This window comes from Chelmon rostratus, chromosome 21 (genome assembly GCF_017976325.1).
Source record: "Chelmon rostratus isolate fCheRos1 chromosome 21, fCheRos1.pri, whole genome shotgun sequence".
Taxonomy (NCBI): Eukaryota; Metazoa; Chordata; class Actinopteri; order Chaetodontiformes; family Chaetodontidae; genus Chelmon; species Chelmon rostratus.
In genome coordinates this window covers 3268878-3284028 of record NC_055678.1, presented here as the reverse complement: position 1 = coordinate 3284028, position 15151 = coordinate 3268878, and the positions used below count along the sequence as shown (strand labels likewise).

The window sequence follows — 15151 nt, the reverse complement described above, 5'->3', positions numbered from 1 at the left end:
GGGTCGAATGACGTTTTAAAGGTTTAATATTTTCACTTCTAATCAGGATCCTCTGAAAGGTTCATCTGTGCATGATCACAAGTGGCTTTGAACATGTCTGATTCCTCTTACTTGATGTAGTATTTCACTCCGTCTGCAGTGTAGGCCTCCTCCCAGCCGTAAGGAAGGCCTGCAGAGGGGAAAATAAATCATCAAACCATTCAGTGGATTTCCTGTTTCTGGATCCAGACTGAAGAATCTGTCTGGATCCAGCTCAGATCATGTGTACATAGCTTCAGTTTTCTACACCTTTCCTGGTTCGAGACATAATCAGGCCAGCAGATCACCAAACACCCCTCAGAAATATTGAGTTTCCATCCATCCAGTTTTCCCTGAGAAGCTCCAGTATTCCACGAGCCGCCACCCTCTCAGCCTGAGACCCATTCTACTGTAGTTTTCCACTGTATCTCACCCATCTCTGCACTTACTGTACGAGCTGCAGGATGAATGTCTCTTAACCCCATTTTAGCAAATAAAAGGGGGCAAGTTTCAAATGATGCCCTGCAGACATCAGCTCGTAAGCTGAAACCAAACACTTCACATGTTCAGAGAAAAGAGGGATTGTGATGAAGGCTGTATCGGTGACCAGGGGCCCAGTGATGGGTTTGACATGCTACATGACAAATGGTGCGTGATCACATGTCTGCTGGACCCGAACGACGCGTGATTCTCTGAGATATTGTGCACAGAGCTGCTGATATCGACGGGACTGATGAAAACAACAAACATCATGAGACGCTTCCCACTGACTCCTGCAGCATCATGTGTTAAACCACAACACAAACCTGAAGAGTCTGCGTCATGCTAGCAGCTCTGTCATGCTGTCTTTGGGCAAAGCGGTGCCTTGAGCTCATGCTAACGACACCATGCTAACATGCTGGTGATATGCTGCTGATACATGCTGATGTTTAGCAGGTGCAATGTTATGATGTTTCATCATCTTTGCTTAGCATGCTAGCATGCTCACATTTGCTAATTAGCAGTAAACACAAGTACACAAAGTACAGCTGAGGCTGATGGGAATGTCATTATTTCTGCAGGTGTTCAGTCATAAACCAAAGTACTGGACACGTCAATATGTTGACCTGATGGTGGCGCTACATGAAAAGTCAGAGGATCAATAAAGTTAATACAGTTCATCCTGGGGGGAACATGAACGTATGAACCACATTTCATGAAATCTGGTCCAGTAGCTGTTGGAATATTTCAGTCTGGACCGACTGAGCGACCAACCACTAGCATGGCTAACGACATTAGCAACAGACATTCAAAAAGATAAATATCGTCCTTCAGCATAATCTGTTTTTTTCCCCCAGAATAATCAAATGGATGTTCTTCTCTGTTGAATCAGCAGTTTCAGCTGAATTTCAAAGATTAGATTTCAGCAGGTTATGTAATAATGACCCACTTCTTCTTCCTGTCCATCAAGAAACAGTTCCAGGATGTCCCCCCACCCAAAACCCTGAACTGCTGCTTTTACATTTCTCTTTGTTTGGATTGAACGTCCACAGGAAGCGAGGCGCTCCATCTCGATCACCTTCGCGTACGTACACGGAGTCAACAATGTGGTTCACAAAGACACCCGATCCGAGCCGGGAAGCTGCTTTGTGTCGCTGTGAATACGGACTGTGAAGCTCTGCGGTACGTTTTACAGACCAGGTTTCACCCCGTCAGTCGAGCGCTGACGAGGGGGGCGAGGGGGACGAGAGGCAGGTGTCAGGTGTGAACCATCAGTGTGTTAGCTCTGTCACTGTGAGCATGTCGGCATGCTGCTTCACTGATTACAGAGTTGACCATGTGAGAATTAAAATCAGCCTCTGTTTAATTCCACTATACGAAGGATTTTGGGCTGATTTTGCGTTTTGTTTGGTTTTCAGACACTTTTTATGACTAAAAACATACAAACGTAACATGAAAAAGCTGACGTTAGTTTGAGCGGAGAGCGCACAGAAAGAGAAGCAAACAAGCGAAATAAGCTGTCAGTAAAACATGTTCAACATCAACATTTTTGCAACTTGTCAGGTTCTTAATTAACAGCATTTCATCTTGATGTAAATGCAAAACGCCGATCAGTCGGCATTTTCTTAATCATTATGAGACGGTGGAGGCGTCGCACAAAGTCAAGACTGAATGAACCTGTGAGCATCACTGCTATATCCTGTTTTAAAGGGTTTATTTTCATAATTAAGGACAAAAATTTAATACAAAAACAAACATGAATCAGATTGAACATGTATTTATTTCATTAGCAGAGTTTTTACTTTGGATTTTATGATGATGTTGCATGTTTTTAATTTTGAATCCTCAAATTATTATTAATCTGAGTGGAAGTGTTTCTGCCACCGTCGCACACACACACACACACACATTTGTAAATCCACATTTATATACACGCTGTGGCTTTGACAGCTGACTCAGATTAGCATATCACACACAGACACACACACACACACACCCTTCCTTCATCTTCTGGCCTGATTTAACTCCATCATTTCTCCTCCATTGCTTCTTCTGGCTAAACTGAGCGCTAATGGAAACGGTCGGAAACAGTTTCATAATCGCCACTGGAGATCTACATAAACACCGTGAAGAGTGTTGTCTAACAACACGAGTTCGAGGTTCCTCCCTGCAGACGGGTGGAAGAGGAGCAGGTGAAAGTGATGATGCTAATACTCATATCAAAGTGTTGTCAACAATTGGAACCAACAACATGTTGGTCCGTCTCTCAGTGCCGTCTGACTTCCTGTCTGTGGCTCTCAGCTCATTGGTTCCTACTGAAGACGGAAATCTTTAAAAACACCTCACAAATATAAAGTGTCATGTTTAAAAGGTTCATTAATTTCCTCAGACAGCTGCTCTCTTACACAGTCTGAACACGAGATTTGATTTCAAGGAGGAAAACATTTGACTTTGGAAACATTTCTCAAAATGTGCATTTCATCAGAATCACTGTAGGTGTAGTTTTGGACGCAGATCTGTGTTTTAATGATCCTGACAGACACCGTCGGTCCAGCTCACTAATTTATGTTGTCATGGCAACAGAAACACGGAGATACAGACTGTAATGACAGCTGCACAGACAAACATGACCGTGTCTTCAGCTGTTGGTCTGCGTCCACATACTGTGTGAGACAAACTGAAACTGATTCACTCTGCAGCTTCACTGTGATTGGTGGAAAACACTCCAGACGACCGAACTGCAGACAGAAAGATGACTTTTGTTTTTATATTTTTTAAAAATATCTGCATTTGATAGGGCTTTTACATTATTTAATTCTAATCAATTCATCTAACTCTAACTTTTGCATTTTCTGGTTAAAAATATTCTTAAATGACTCAAATGTTCAGTCCAAAGTCCAAAGAATCGGTCATTTGAGCTTCGTCTGCTCAGAAACAAACCATCCTAACATAAGTAATAAGATGAGAATGAGAATAATCTGTCTTGTCCACTGGGCTTCACATATTTAATGACCGTGATATTTATTATCTCTGATTATTGTTTCATATTCAGGTCCGACAGGCTGAAATCTTCAGTCGCCTGCAGATCTGTTCGTTATTCTGTGTTATTAATGTTCAGCAGGTTCAGTCAATCAGTCAGATGCTGAAATCCATTTTAATCATTCATCATCGTTTCCTCCCTGATACGAACCTGAGGCTCTAAAACTGGTTCTGGTGTTTACATGATGACGAGAGTATCCAGGTTCATGATCACCTGTGTGCAGGTGTGTCTATCGGCAGAGAGTCATCAGAAGCCTGGATCATGTGTTAACATGCCACAGTATCCTGGTTTCTTTCAGGGTTCTCCAGGTAACACGTCCAGGTTTCTCAACACCAGGATGAGGTCTAATCTAGTTCTCTGAAAGCGGAATGTGCAACACATAAGTGGGCCACTCCAAAAACAAAACCAGGAAACTGGTGCAGGTAAACACACTCACCTGTTCCTGATAACAACACGTGTGAATGTTGTCCTCGACCTCGAGTGGACGAGTGAGTTCCTCACGATGTCTGACGAGTCTGATGGAAACTGAACGACCTGACGGAGCTGTGGGTGCAGTTCAGTTCGGCTCAGGTATGAAAACAAACTGTTTGCTTTAGATGAAGATCAGGGTTCAGGTTAAAGAAGGTCAGACCTTCTTTGTCACGGTTGCGAGGTCACTGAAGACCATGCTGAACCGCCATTGGCTGATGGTTGTTAACAGGAAACAAACAGCGACTTCCTGTACTCCTGTACCTGACTTTCTTGTATACTGCCGTCGTTATTACTACGCCCTCTAGAGGGCGCTGTCAATTGACTGTCGTATTAGCCCATGTTCTTCTCCCCTCCCGCTATGTGCATGTTACTGTTTTTAAACTCCCCATCGCTACATGAACCAACAACAACAGCCTCCGAGGAAGCAACCTGCACGCTAACCTCGTTGCTAGCTGCACAATGTGAACAAGCAGCTAGCAGCTGTGTGCAAATCTTCCACCAAAACAAGTTTCCCTGCAGGAGCACTGTCGCTGCATCCTGTGGTTAGTTCTGATTGGTTCAAAGAAATCACGAGGAGGAAGCCAGCGTGTTGTTTCACCTACAGCACAACGATCATGGTTAATGGATGTCGACGGTGAACATGTTTGATAAAGAAAAACCTGAAATCCAAACAGCATTCTTGACCCTTAACATGTATTTCAGTAAGTGCAGAGCAGCTGCGTTTGAATGGAAGTCATGGGAGGGACACGGTCGTCATGGTAACACGTCCGAGTCCCTGCTTGCAAACAATGAATGAATGAAGCTGATGTGTTTGAAACTGCTCAGTCTGAAGTGTCCCTGCTGGCTCTCTGTGTGTGTGTGTGTGTGTGTGTGGTTCCTGCAGTTACAAGCTTTACGATTTTAAAGCAGAACACGTCTCCAAGCAACAAGGGCTGTGATGAAGACGGGCTACAGGTGATTGTAACACACACACACACACAGTGAAGCAGATCAGGCTGACCTACTTTCTCTGTGTTTGTGCCTCCATCTCCATTTCTTCTATCAGGACAGAGTGAATGATGGAGGACGTCTGTGATCCTGAACCACGGCTGTTAATTATGTAAGTGCGCCCACGTCCTCCCGCCGACGCGCTGATGGAGGGAAATTAGGTGACTGTGTCAAAAACCCACATCCTGCCGGCTGAATGCAAACGGCGTTGGACAAACTTCAGCGTCATTGAGGACACAGAATCTGTGATATTTTTCTGGCTCGAGCAGCAGCTGAGATTTGAAGCTTTGTGTATTTGTCAGGAAAGCTCTGAACCTGCAGGCCTATTTCCACCGATTACACCAAATCTCATCTCAAGAAAACTGATTTTTGCTCACGCTAAATATGTCAGATTTTATAAATTAACAGTAACTGCAATATTCCTCTTTTTATGTCATTCATTTTCATTCTGCACAGCTCTTCTAATCTCTGGCTCTCATGGCACAGAATAGAAGATATCACTCTAAATATGAGCAATAGCCTGTTTTCTATGTCAGTTAATGGATAAAAACAACAATGTGTGTCAGTGAGTTACAAAAACATTCAGCGTGATGTTTTATTAACCTTCTGATATGATAATAACAAGCGACTCACTGACAAGCAAGCTGCTGAATACACTTCAAACACAGTAACAGCTGATTTCAGGCACACCGGGTCAATGAGGACGTCCAGCCTGGGTAGACGGCTGCTGATGCACAGCACGGTTCTGTCCTCGCGGTCCCACCTTCACCTCAACTCTATGCTGGCGCTGCATCTTTGCTCGGAGAGCTTCATAGTCTCAGGCCCCACCGGTGTCATGAATTTACCGGGAGTGGTCCAAACTCCCAGGCCCCCTGAAGTAGCCACAGACTCTGACGCTCTCTTCAGCCCCTCTGAGGAGAGTATGAAGGGCTCTGTGTAATTGCTGCAGAGCTCCCAAAGCCCCCTAAACCAGCACAGACTAGACCCCGGCTCTGTGTATTTTCTGAAAATGCTTCCAACTACCAACTGGTTCTGTATATTTCCTGGAAATCCTTCACTCCATCCAAACAAGTATAAAGAAATGCAAACCTTGACAGGTCTGCTGGTACCTGGCTAGTTACTAAGCTCTAATTGGACAGCTGCTGTTTGGAGGAGGGGTTTAGGAAGGGTCAGTTATCTGTTTCACAGTACACTTATCGTTTGCCTTCTACAGGAAGGAAAATTCTTAATCAACCTGTGGTGTAACAACAAAGATGTTCTAGAATAACAAGATCACCCATTTCGAGCTGCGCTAATGGTGTGAAATGGTTTCGCTTCCTGTGTCCCAAGTGGGCGTGGTCGGCACCCCCCATCCTCATTGGGCATTTTTAACGCTGACATGTTACTGGTGGACTATTGCTTGCAATGTTAAAACACACCAGTAGGCACAGTACAGATTTAATGGTTGCACTGGTCTCTTAACGGGGCGTGTCAGTGACACATGGTAACACCCATGTGACACATATACTGTACAGGAAATGGCTCTTCAGTGGGGTCTCTGACTCATCTCTGGTAATAATAATAGTAATTAGTCTTTGCTTCTCAGTCAAACCATGTTGGGAACACTTGATGCTGTGGCAGTCAAGTTAAAGTGTTTGTATTCGTTTATATCGTTCACAGCCTGCTGATCTGACAGCAGCTACAGTCTGTGAAATAGTGCAGAAATTATGATGAGATTTTACACAGGTTGAGCTTCAGGTGGCTGGTGTTCTTTGGAAAGAACAACTCGTAATCTGTGGATCATTTGTTTCAGAGTGTTTACTCATAAAACGATGAAGGACAAACAGCAAATAACTCCAAACATGAAAAAGCGCCTAAGAGTCCTTTAATCCCTGCTGGTATCAGAGCGTTATGGCTGGATTTCCATGTGGGTGTCGTGGCTCCTTTACCGCATGCCTTCATCCCATCTGCACTCCTCTTTTTTTAGGATTTCTCCTTTTCGACTGTTTGAGGATGCGTCTACGCTTTGTTTTGCTGGCTAATCTACTGCACGAACACAAGCGTCCAGCCACTCAAACACAAAGCTAAACATTGATTAAATGACAGCGAGACAGACAGAAAGCTACTGTAGGTTATTGTCTAACTGTATTAGCTCGCTCTGCAGCAGAACGTTAGCTACGGTACATGGCAACCATATGATACTGTGACTTTAAAGTTTCCTATTGTTTCATTCTGTTTGCTAAATGAAGATATGATGATGCTAAACAGACGGAGGTTGGGTAAACTTTACAGGGCTACACCAGACTTTTGGCGGTTTTGTCCATTGCTCACTTTACCCACAATTGATTTGATCTGTTTTGGCACATTTCTGGATTGGATTTTGATGAACGCTAACACTTTAGCTTTAAATAGCTTGTCTGATAATCCTAGCTGACTTGTTGAAAGTAAGAACTTAAAGATACATTAACTGAACAAGCTGAAATCTTTACATTTGAAAACTAAACTGCCAGGCTAACTCACCTCTTTAGGCTAACTCACCTCTTTAGGCTAACTCACCTCTTTAGACTAACCTGCCTCTTCAGGCTAACTCACCTCTTTAGGCTAACCTGCTCTTTAGGCTCACTTGCCCCTTTACGCTAACTGACCTCTTTAGGATAACGCTCCTTTAGGCTAACTTGCTCCTTTAGGCTAACTCACTCCTTTAGCCTAACTCACCTCTTTAGGCTAACTTAGCTCTTTAGGCTAACTCACCTCTTTAGGATAACTCGCCTATTTAGGCTAATTCGCCTATTTAGGCTAAGTCACTTTCTTATGCTAACTCGCTCCTTTAGGCTAACTTGCTCCTTTAGGCTAACTCACTCCATTAGCCTAACTCACCTCTTTAGGATAACTTAGCTCTTTTGGCTAGCTGGCCTCTTTAGGTTAACTTACCTCTTTAGGATAACTTAGCTTTTTAGGCTAACTCACCTATTTAGGCTAACTTGCCTATTTAGGATAAGTAACTTCTTTATGCTAACTTGCTCCTTTAGGCTAACTCACCCCTTTAGCCTAACTCACCTCTTTAGGATAGCTTAGCTCTTTCGGCTAACTCGCCTCTTTAGGTTAACTTGCTCCTTCAGGCTAACTCACCTATTTAGGCTTCTTTATGCTAACTCACTTCTTTAGGCTAACTCACTCCTTCAGGCTAACTCAATAAGCCAAAATGATTTGGCCAACCAGCATCTTAAATCCTTGCTCATATCGGAAAAGTGGAACAGCAACTTTTCTGACTATCGGCACAGCAGATAGTTTGTAAATTACTCTAGACAACAAACTAACGGCTAACATGCCAGTCAGCCAGGAACATGCTGGATCCCTCTGCTAGCTATTTAACTGGTTAGCTTATTAGCTGGGTTGCATATTGGTAGACAGGTTCACTGTGTTATGGAAGCTGGAATCATACCGACTGCTGTCTCAGAGCTGCCTGGAAACACAACAGCTACAGGAGCTTCCTCCATTCTGGACTCTCTGGGTTCAGGTCTCAGTTTCCTCAGAGGTCAGAACTATCAAGACAGTTTGTCAACATCCTGTAACCCGAAGATTTAACAGACAGTTCTGATTCCATTACTCTCATTGCATCATTAATAAGGTGACCAGTGGGCAAAATCTTTTAACCTTCATGTAGTCCATCGACTTTGCAACTGTCTCCTTCCAGTGTATTAACCTGTCAGAACGTCCTGCAGGTGTCTCACCTGGTTGTTTGGAGAAACTTTTTCAGAAAAAACTGCAGTTTGAGTAACGAGTCCATTATGCAGATTATGAATTTGAACTACAATGACTCCACACTTCTTCTCCACATTATTCAGGTTAAAACACTGGAATAAAACCGCTGCTTAGTTTGTTCTGACTATGCAGAAATGTGCAGTAATAAATGTGCAGCTGGACAGAAACAGAACAGTGTCATGCAGAGTTAAGACATGAGTCCATTGCTAGCAGGTTCTGAGGAGATGAGGACTTGTCAGGGAAGAGGTTCGGGTTCACGGTTGGCTGTCGAGTTCCTGCTGACGTCTCAGAGACTTGCTGACTTTGTTCTGCTACAGCCGGGTCCTCTAGAAGGTCAGCACTGAAACGGGGAGCAGCAGGTTGGCGGGATCAGTCTGGTTTCATCCGGTGAGAGTCGCATGCAGGGCGGCAGAGAAACAGAGAGGAAGAGGAGGACATGCAGACCTGCATGCGTGTAGGCGAGCAGAGAAGGTTGAGCTCACTTACAGTCGACCTCCAGGATGGCTCTGACGGTCCGGGTGAGCTCCTTCGCCTCCTGGGCGAGCGTGGCCGAAGTCCAGGGAGTCTTCTTGTAGCGAGGAGGGAGGGCTTGAGACGACGCTCCGACTTTAACGTCCCCGGAGCTGCGAAAAGACAGACGGACACGTCAGCGGTGAAAGACTACGACTACAAACAGCCACAGACGGAGCCATGGTGATACATGACCTTAGTGAGGGGCCATGTTTGTCTTCTGATTCTGCTCACAAGCCGATAACGTGCTGCTTAAACACTTTAAAACAGCAGCTAGTAACAAGGTTTATTAATGGCAGCTCTGTCAGTCCACCACTTTGATCCACACTGAAAGATCTCAACAACTGCACCATGGATTGTGTTTAACAAATCTGAAATGTTGTACCAACATTCATGGTACCCAGAGGATGAATCCTGCTGTGTGTTCACAAAGAGGTCATATATTTATCAGATTTATTGTCAGTGTGTCATGTGATTGGCTGACAGACGCCACAGCGTGCATTTGTGTTTGTTTAAAACGATTCAGCAGTGAACTACTGTCACATCAGGTCTGTTGTAGAATGCAAAATCAAATCTTTTGCCTTTTTAAGTAAATGTTGTTGTGTTGAGCTGATGAGCTTCCAGGAACACACAGAAACAGACCATTTAAAAAACATGGCACACTAAAAGCTCGAAATAAACTGATGAATAACAGCCTGATGAATAAGCTCACACCTCCAGTTGTTTGAAGGATTGAGCGAGCTAAAAACACTTCGTGAAGCTGCTGTAGTCACCACGTCGCCATGGTTGCAGCTGTTATTCACAGACCTGAGCGCGTTCACGCTCACAGCTTCACTCCCATCAGTTAACACTGCGGTCCGCCCAAAACAAAGAGGGTGAACGCAGCATTCACGCCGTTTTAAAGTTCATTATTCGTTTCCTGAAACTCTCAGCTCCTCGACTCATTACATTTTCTGTCCTGAGGGATATTTTCTTTTCTCTGAACCTTTTTTCTTTATTACAGCATGAGAGTCAAGGTGACTAACAGCTTTAATGAGAATAATATTCAGAGTTATCAAAAGAACTCATTAAGTGAGAGTGAATGGGCAGATCGGAGACATTTATTATAAGAAAGTGGAACAACACCTGATCTGTGCTTCTCTCAATGAACCTAACGGTTGGACACCCTACATTTCCTGTTACGAGTGGCCTAGAAACAGGACAGGTGAATAAAAAGGAAAACATGAGCAGGGGGTCCCACCGTTATGAAAGACAAGTCAAGGTGTCCCACTGACCTGGACTGAAATAAAAGGAGCCCAGGCAGGAGGTGCCAGAGCTGGGTGACTTAATAACATGACCGATTGACCTGATTTCCAGAATCACACTTACACAACCGGCCAGAAGGAGCTGAGACCAGTTCACGTTGTCATGGTTCACAAACTGTGAGCCGAACTCAACTCCAGGGGAGGAAGGAAGGATGAGAGGAGGGAGGATCAGACAGAAAGACAGAAAAGACACAAGGAATCAAGGAAGGACAGAAGGAAGCACAGGAAAGGTTAAAGGAATGGAGCAAGGACAGAAGCAATAGGGAGAAAAGAAGGAAGTTAAGATGCATGAAAGGAAAGAAGCTTAGATATAAAGAAGTGTAGGAATGAAAGAAAGGTGCAAAGAAAAAAACAAAGAAAAACTAAAAGCAAACAAAGGAAGGAAGCAAGAAGGAAGAAGAGATGTTAAATGAGGAAAGATGTAAGGAATACAGGGATGAGAGTGGACAAAAGGAAAGAGGGAAAAGGAAGGAAGCAGAAGAAGAAAAAAGATTTCAGGAATCAAGGAGGAGGAAAAAGGAAGCAAAGAAGAACTGAAGGAAATAAGGAAGTAACGACAGCTATGATGGGTGATGTTTAATGATGGTGTCTCATGTTCAGCGTGAAAGCAAAAAGTCTCTTCTTCTACTCCTTCTTCTTCTTCTGTGGTGCTGTAGTCTCAGTCTGACCTCACACTCTCACCGCAGGTCAAGACGTTCCATAACACCGCTGCACGCCGCGGGCGGCCATTAACAGGAGCTAACCTGGGCTGAAGTGGGCCAAGCCGGACCACTGAGTGTGTGTGTGTTAACTGAGCTAATGGGCTCTGCTCTCTGCAGGATCTCTCATTATGTGTCTCCAGTGTCTGACACACACACACACACACACACACAGTGTACAAATAACCTGTGGTTATGCACACATGGAAACACACCAACAATACAGCTGCAAACACACTTGCACGTGTGTATTTATGTGCATACATATATCCCATGACTGTACATATACACACACACAATCACATAAACATAAAGAAGCAGCACAAACACACACTGTCTCTCTCTCTCACACACACACAGTTACACAAATAAACACACATACACATTGTACAAATGTCCTCATATACTCAAGTAATGACACACACACACACACGTCTCCACCACTGCATACACACACTGTCGCGTATACAAAAAAAGTAGCACACACATAAACACACACACAGTAAAACATCCTGGAAACACACACATGATGCTGATCTGGTGGTCGCTCACGGCAACCAGTTTAGCAACTCACCAAATGTGAATCATTAGCATAGCCGCTACAAACGGCTAGTCAAATAGTGGCTCGCTTTCACACACACGTACACTCACACACACACACACACACACTACCTGTAGCTCTTCGTTGGTCCGTGGCTTTCAAGCAGGAACTCTTGAACATTCTTCAGTCACACAGAAACAAAAGAAAACAAAGAAAACATGACTGTCTGTTGTTCTTTCCAGCTGCACTGTGGATTATTACATCAACTATCTATAACTTCCTGCTGGAAGTTTCCTCTCAAGCGAAATATCCCTGACCTGAAGGTGAAACTGTCTTCTGACCTTCACATTAGTATTGATTTTTTTTTTACTTTTGTATGCAGAAGTGTAACAAATATTTCTACTAACACACTCATCAGACAAAAACATCAAAGTAAAAAAAGAAGTCTGGTGCTTTTCATTATTTTATGATTGTCATTAAATTTCACATTCAGACTCAAACAAACATGTTAGTGTGTCTGTCACCACTTCCTGTCTGTGGCTCTCAAATAAACAGTAGGAAATAGAGCATTTGTTGGGGACTATTTGCAGCGGCGGATGAATCCACATTGTGTGCTGTAGTGAGTGTTTGTGGCAGCAGAACGGTGTGTGTGTGGGACTGAGTCAGAATAAACTACAGTGTGTGTGTTCATGGTGATGAAGGAACAGTGAGGCTCATTGATTGTGTTTATGACTCAGAGGAAGAAGATCAGGCTGTGACACACACAGAGCTGTTAGCAGTTAGCAGCTAGCATTCACTGCTGGTTTGAGTCTGAATATGTCGATTTATCTGACTGTTTACCTCCACGAAACTCAGAAGTTTTCCTGTTGACATCTCAAAGCCCTTTTTGGCCGCATCGCTCTTCCGTAGTTGACACTCCAGGACGGCCACTCTCTTCTTCAGCTCGTCCATCTCCTCCTGGATCAAAACAGAGCAACAATTCTGTCAATGCACACTCTTCTTCGCTGACGCTGAACCATTTGTAAAGACGGGGGAGTGTTTTTCCCTCGTTGTCCATTGCTTGATTCCATCCACTTCACGGATAAGAGTGTCGGCATGTAATACGTCAGGAGTGCACAATGATTGAACCATCCAGAAAAGAGCATCAGTTCAGCACTCTGCAGCTGACTGTGATAAAACAACACGTTAAGAGTTTATGGAGCAGGACTAGCAGGACTGAGGTTTGTTGCAGACGGCTGATTCTTTGACTCTGATGGAAAACAAAGGTTGAAACTGTGGATTTCTTTATTGGAAAATGGAAACTGGAGCAGTTTGAGCAGCGACTTCCCTCTGCAGGGAAAAGCCTGAGTCAGTGCTTTGTTTGCAGCGTGTCATAATATTTACAGCACAGCAGAAAAAGCTTCTTCTCCTGCAGATCTGTAAAAGTCGGTTTCCCTGCGGCGTCGGCTCAGCTCGTCTGCTCGCCATCAGCAGCGAGCCAGCGATGACCTGCATGTTGCTAGCCAGATTTCTAAAAAAAAACCAAACCCTGTCACTGAATAAGACGAAGCAAAACACTGACCCAGATTCACTGCTGATGATGGAGGAAGAAACCAAAACCAGGAGGGAGGGAGGGGGAGCAGAGGGAGATAACAGCGATGGACACATCAAAAAGTGTTCTGTATTATCTGAATGAAACAACTTTCTATTACAGAGCACTGATGCATGAACATTAATAATAACATGAACAAGCAAATGACTGTGAAATATGAAAGGGCTCACTGAGCAGCAGCAGCCACTCATCACTGTCTGATTAACCTGCTGCAGGCTGCCCGCCATAAACTACCTCCCATAAACAACCGTCTGTAAACAACCTGCTGTAAACTACCAGCTGTAAACCACCTGTCGTAAACTATCTGCTGTAAACTACCTGCCGTAAACTACAGGCTGTAAACAAACGGCTGTAAACTACCTGCTGTAAACCACCTGCTGTAAACTACCTGCCGTAAACTACTTGCTGTAAACTACCGGCTGTAAACAGCCGGCTATAAACTACCTGCTGTAAACTACCTGCTGTAAACTACCTGCCATACACTGCCTGGGGTAAATTACCTGCTGTAAACTACCTGACGTAAACTTCCTGACGTAAACTACCTGCTGTAAACTACCTGCTGTAAACAACCGGCTGTAAACTACCGGCTGTAAACTACCTGCTGTAAACAACCGGCTATAAACTACCTGCCATACACTACCTGGGGTAAATTACCTGCTGTAAACTACCTGACGTAAACTTCCTGACGTAAACTACCTGCTGTAAACTACCTGCCGTAAACAACCGGCTGTAAACTACCGGCTTTAAACTACCTGCTGTAAACTACCTGACGTAAACTACCTGCCGTAAACTACCTGCTGTAAACTACCTGACGTAAACTACCTGCTGTAAACTACCTGCCGTAAACAACCGGCTGTAAACTACCTGCTGTAAACAACCGGCTATAAACTACCTGCCATACACTACCTGGGGTAAATTACCTGCTGTAAACTACCTGACGTAAACTTCCTGACGTAAACAACCGGCTGTAAACTACCGGCTGTAAACTACCTGCCGTAAACTACCTGCTGTAAACTACCTGCCATACACTACCTGGGGTAAATTACCTGCTGTAAACTACCTGCTGTAAACTACCTGCCGTAAACTACTTGCTGTAAACTACCTGCTGTAAACAACCGGCTATAAACTACCTGCCATACACTACCTGGGGTAAATTACCTGCTGTAAACTACCTGACGTAAACTTCCTGACGTAAACTACCTGCTGTAAACTACCTGCCGTAAACAACCGGCTGTAAACTACCGGCTGTAAACTTCCGGCTATAAACTACCTGCCATACACTACCTGGGGTAAATTACCTGCTGTAAACTACCTGACATAAACTTCCTGACGTAAACTACCTGCTGTAAACTACCTGCCGTAAACAACCGGCTGTAAACTACCTGCCGTAAACTACCTGCTGTAAACAACCGGCTGTAAACTACCTGCTGTAAACAACCGGCTATAAACTACCTGCCATACACTACCTGGGGTAAATTACCTGCTGTAAACTACCTGACGTAAACTTCCTGACGTAAACAACCGGCTGTAAACTACCGGCTGTAAACTACCTGCCGTAAACTACCTGCTGTAAACTACCTGCCATACACTACCTGGGGTAAATTACCTGCTGTAAACTACCTGCTGTAAACTACCTGCCGTAAACTACTTGCTGTAAACTACCTGCTGTAAACAACCGGCTATAAACTACCTGCCATACACTACCTGGGGTAAATTACCTGCTGTAAACTACCTGACGTAAACTTCCTGACGTAAACTACCTGCTGTAAA

At 44.1% G+C, this 15151-nt stretch overlaps 1 protein-coding gene across 2 annotated transcripts in view; it reads right to left on the bottom strand.

Moving 5' to 3' along the window:
• Positions 1 to 15151, bottom strand: part of stxbp4 (syntaxin binding protein 4) — a 45169-nt gene that overhangs the window by 1554 nt on the left and 28464 nt on the right. Inside the window, exons 18-21 of one of the 2 annotated variants that reach the window (XM_041962837.1) lie at positions 12631 to 12747; positions 11922 to 11971; positions 9224 to 9360; positions 112 to 169 (exon numbers count right to left, since the gene is read on the bottom strand). In XM_041962837.1, coding sequence (XP_041818771.1) covers positions 112 to 169; positions 9224 to 9360; positions 11922 to 11971; positions 12631 to 12747 — 362 coding nt within the window. Of the gene's footprint in view, positions 1 to 111; positions 170 to 6679; positions 9078 to 9223; positions 9361 to 11921; positions 11972 to 12630; positions 12748 to 15151 lie in introns of those variants that run through there. The other variant, XM_041962836.1, reaches the window with a different exon arrangement.